At 32.5% G+C, this 5,285-nt stretch overlaps 1 protein-coding gene across 2 annotated transcripts; it reads right to left on the minus strand.

Moving 5' to 3' along the window:
* Positions 1-782: 782 nt before the first annotated feature.
* LOC140837809 (uncharacterized) lies at positions 783-5,011 on the minus strand. 2 transcript variants are annotated; one of them, XM_073203913.1, is made up of 4 exons: positions 4,625-5,011; positions 3,633-3,775; positions 1,350-1,442; positions 783-1,164 (listed from the first exon to the last, which is right to left on the minus strand). In XM_073203913.1, exons 2-4 carry the CDS (start codon positions 3,773-3,775, stop codon positions 1,071-1,073), a joined length of 330 nt encoding a protein of 109 aa, XP_073060014.1. In that variant the 5' UTR covers positions 4,625-5,011; the 3' UTR covers positions 783-1,070. The 2 variants fall into 2 exon arrangements, 1 of the variants encoding a protein (XP_073060014.1); XR_012119468.1 differs by lacking the exon at positions 1,350-1,442.
* Between the last annotated feature and the right edge of the window lie 274 nt (positions 5,012-5,285).

Consider the following 5,285-nt stretch of genomic DNA (forward strand, 5'->3'; position numbering starts at 1 on the left):
TTGTCTTATTATTAATCTTATCTCAAATATCTAAACTCCGGTCCGACCTCGCGTATTTATCTTGAAAAGATAAAATTAAACTTTTGCATTTAAAATAAATAGTTATGACTTGTCAAATATCCAAATGAATTAGACCCCTCATATATAATATATATATATATATATATATATATATATATATATATATATATATATATATATATATATATATATATATCCAAATGAATTAGACCCTTCATATATATATATATATATATAAATCATTTTTAAATTTAAATAGTAATAATTATCCATGGCTTATACATAGTCTGATTTTCGGGTCGTTACACTCCCACCTACTTTCCCCAGCCAGATGGTGGTACGTTTTTATTCCCAGAATTTGGCTTTCTATATCGAATATCTGCAATAGAATTCGATTTGCTCCTAAGAACATCGATATATACCCAAAAGTCCAGTTACTTGGCGGTTCTGCCAAAGACTAGGCATATCTGCCCCAGACTCTAACTCATGCTTTGTTATAAATCAATAGAATAAGCATATTAATATCACACATTGCAACATATCAAAGCAATGGAAATTTAGTATGTGATTTTGGAAAACTCAAGTTAAATCAAACTCGAGTTGTGCAGTCCCAAATCAACATTGGTTTATACCTTTTTTTTTCTGTAAATCAGATTCTGTCGAAGTCTCTAATTCGAATATGTCAATACTCAATCTGGCAATGACAATATCCAAGAGTATAATATCAATACACTACTCAATCAATACTGGATATTAGGGGTGTTCATCGGTCGGTTCGGTTTTAATTTATCTAATTTCGGTTCGGTTTTCCGGTTTTCGGTTTTTGAATTATGTAATCCGAAACCGATCAATTGTAATTCGGTTCGGTTTTGGTTTGGTAATATAATGAACCGATTTATACGGTTCGGTTTGTTCGGTTTAATTAATAATATATCATAAAGTGAAAAAAACATAAATTTTTTCAAACATTTAATTTAGATGCTTATAATAAAGTCCGAGCAATGGTTTTTCTCTCTTTTCGGCTCTCTTCCTTGCAGCTTCCCTAGCCTTCATGGCAGCTGCTTCCTCTTCAGATACAGCTTGAGGCTTTTCAGCTGCCTTTTTTCTCTTAATAATAGCCCGATGAACTCTCGTACTCCCAATCTGTTATTCACACATAATTAAAAAAAGGTTAGTACAGAGACATTGTTTGTTTAAGTAAAATGGCAATACAACCAAGGGAAAATATACACAAACTCAGTTATGAACTAACACCGACATATATTCAAAATTCAAATCATAGCAATAAAGTAAAAAAATATGAAGGAAAAAGCTACTGAAGATAATACTTGATGATGGTGTCGCAATTTTGAAGGAAGAAAGGGAGGTGATCCAAGTAGTTGATGCCAGATTGCCTACTGAATCTTAAATCAATGCAACATCTTAAAAAACAAACGCACAAATGTTAATCATCCCACTAATTATTAAATCAACAATCAAATATGAAAGTCTATAAATCATAAATTCCTAATCTTAATACAAAAATTTAATATAAATTAATTGATATTTCCTGATTGATAGATGCAATTATATGTCAGTCATACAAGGAACACCTCTTTCCAAGTTGGCCAAATCTGGAAAAAAAATATTTTTATCAACTAAAAAATACAATATTTCTCACATTAATATTAAAAATTTTGTAACTTTTACCATCTTCAAATTTCTCGAGCTTATCCAAGTCTTTTTCTACTGTAATATGTAAAGATTCATTACGAATCCAGTCTTGTGCACAAACAAGAGTTTGCACTAATTTAGGAGTTAACGAACTCCTAAATGGATCAAGCACACAACCTCCAGTACTAAATGCACTTTCTGACGCCACAGTAGAAATAGGAATTGCTAACACATCACGAGCCATTTCAGCAAGAAAAGAAAATCTAGGCTTGTTAACTTTCCACCAAAGCAAGATATCAAAATTTTCATTTCCAGGCTCTACTTCTTCACCAAGATATTTGTCCAACTCTGAATTAGCACCCATAATTCCACACATGGCTCTGTGCCTCAAGTATTCTTGTTGAATTAAGGTTTTTTTATGTGCGCTTCCATAACTTGACATGTCATTGTCAATTGTTTTACTAGCTGAAGCCGATGATTAAGATTGAGATTCTTTTGAAGTTCTTATTCGATACTCATCATATAAATATATCACATAGAGCTTTAGACCATCTCTCATTTTTCCTCCTTTCTCTTCTCCATACATATTCAAAAGAACAAAAGCAACATACTCAAATTTGAAACGAGGATCTAACACACAAGCAACAAAAATCATCTTATTCATCTTTTCTGGAGCGCCCCAATACTTTTCAAATTTAGCTTTCATCTTCTCCGCCATACAACTCAAATCAGTATCATCACTATCCAATAGCATTTTCAAAATGCAAGCAACTTCACCAATTTCATGAAAGTGAACATTTGAAGTAACATATGATGACCCCGATACTCTTAAGGTAAGTTCGTAAAAAGTTTCAAGAAACTTTACCATGTGTCTTATTTTCTTCCCGTCATCATTAACAAAAGCACCCACAATATTCCCATATTCACAAGTGTGATTAAGAAGATTATCCAACAATCCAGGATCAAGAAAACCATGTCTCACAAAGGCATTCTCAAATTCTTGTGTTGTATTCAACATCAAATAGGTCGAATTCCACCTAGTAGGGACATCCAAACACAATGATTTTTTACTCTCTATTTTTTCAATTTCACAACAATCTTTGAATCGTTTCATCCTTGCAGGAGATTGCTTAATGTATCTCAAAGCTTGTCTCACACGTTTCACAGAATCACCAACTTCTTTCAATCCATCTTGAACAATAAGATTGATTATGTGAGCAACACATCTAACATGAAGGTGACTACCATCCATGAAATTAGTTCCCCATTTGCTTAATTGTTTTGAAAGTTCTTTCACTGCCGTATCATTTGAACTAGCATTATCAACTGTAACAGTGAACAGTTTGTCCAAACCCCAATCAATCAAACACTTAGTGATTGCAATTGCCATATCATCACCTTTATGACTACTAATTGGACAAAAATTCAAGATCTTCTTGTCCAGTTTCCAATCTTTATCAATAAAATGAGCTTTGAGACACATATAATTGATTCACTGCATTGAAGTCCATGTATCTGTTGTGAGACATACTCTTTGTTGTGTGTCTTTGAAAAACAACTTAAGTTTTTTCTTTTCTTCCAAGAAAATTTCAAAGCAATCTCTCGTTATTGTAGCACGGGAAGGAATTCGAAATAGAGGTTGTATTAAATTAATAAAATGCTTGAACCCTTCTCTTTCAACAAGACTAAAAGGTTGTTCCTCCATAATTATCATCTGAGCTAATGATTTTATACATGCTTCTTGATCAAATATCCAAATATTAACTGAATTTTCACCATCTTTTGAATTTTCTTGAAATCTTAATTTGGCTTGTTTAGTCCCAGCATTATGAGGATTTTGCGTACACTTTCTCAGATGACTATTTAAAGAAGATGTTCCATTGACATTTGAATCAGCAACATAGTTTGAACTACAATAAAGATACCTTGCTCTTTTATTCCCATCACAATCAACATACCTTTCAAAATGTTCCCACACAATTGATCTAGGCTTTACGGTTTTTCTCTTCTTTGAATCTTCAGTGGTTTTTGCAGAAGAATCAATAGGTGGCTCGTTATTTGAATTTCTACTTTCACCGAGTGTACCATCAATTTCAGCCATCTAATAATACAATAAACATAATATGAAGATTAAAATAAGAAAAAATGAAAAAATCCAACAAAGGTAAAATTTTAGAAAATAAGGATAAACAACAGCATAAATGCTAAATTTACACAGAAAGTAACCTTATTTAATTAACAAGCTGTCCATTATTCAAATTCAAAACTACACCCAAAAAATTACAAAATCACATATACGCAAAAAAAGAAGTTATACAGATGAACAAAAATTATTATTCACATATGCAAACCGCATACAACACCGCATATTCGCCAAATTCATACACCAGATCCAATTAAAATCCCAACGAAACTCTGGAAAAAGTTGGAAACAATTTTTTCCCGAAAACCAATTCATCAAATGCAAAACAAATGTTCATCCGGTGTTAAATCCCTCTTAGATAAATGAACATTTAACATTAAGAGGATTAAAAACTATGGAAGATACAATGATTTTCAATATAGCACAATTTTTGAGCCCCACAAGCTTCTGGAAATTAACACCTGGCTGTGACGCCTTCAATTTGTGCCCCCACACATACAAATCGGTTGAAACTCAAATTCCATTAAGTAAATAGACCAATTACAAAAATAGTAACCAATAATTGAATTTGTTTTCCCCTCGGCCCTCACTCTCTCGTTCCTGAGCTATTAATAAAAATGGGTTAAGAAACTTCATCCCAAGTTCGAAACTACATGCCCACCGAAAAAAAAACACCTAAACTACAAATCTTGACATACACACAGGAGGGCTCAAACCCAGAACGTACAACCAACACACACAAAGAAGATCATCCACTTCACCATCCCAAAAAAAGAAACATAAAAATTCGAGAAATCGTAAAAGTACCTGAAAACTGAAAATCAACGAACAACACAGTCAAGACTCAAGAGAAGAGGAAGAAAGCGCTGATTTTCTGTGAGGGAGAAAGCGCTCATTTTCTGCTAGGACCGGATAAGTTTTTTAAATGTTAGATATGGAAATAAATTATATTATAAATAATAAAAGTTTTGGACTAAAATCTATAAAAGCTGGAAACACTAGGGTCTAAATAATAATATAACATAAAATGCGGCCGGTTCGGATATTTCGGTTTTCAATAAATAAAAACCAAAACCGAACCGGAAAACCGAATATTTCAAAAAATAAATCCAAAACCGAACCGAAAAACCGATCCAAAAAAACCGAATTACAAAATTCGATCGGTTTTTTCGGTTATATCCGAATAATGAACACCCCTACTGGATATAGTCAGAATTCAATCAAATTCTGTTTCAACGGCATAATGGTGCAGTCTCAATATACCCAGCGATATAACATCAATCAGATATCAATCCCAACATTTCATAATCGATAATAATACAATTCTGATATCAATTCTCAATCAATTCAACTCTGAAAATAATAACAATTTCATAATCAATCTGTTTTCCAATCTGACTTCGATTCTACGATGTCTAATATGTTAAGAATATCATATATGAATCATATCCGATTCTGGCAAGACCAT

Source organism: Primulina eburnea, chromosome 8 (assembly GCF_022965805.1).
Source record: "Primulina eburnea isolate SZY01 chromosome 8, ASM2296580v1, whole genome shotgun sequence".
Taxonomy (NCBI): domain Eukaryota; kingdom Viridiplantae; phylum Streptophyta; class Magnoliopsida; order Lamiales; family Gesneriaceae; genus Primulina; species Primulina eburnea.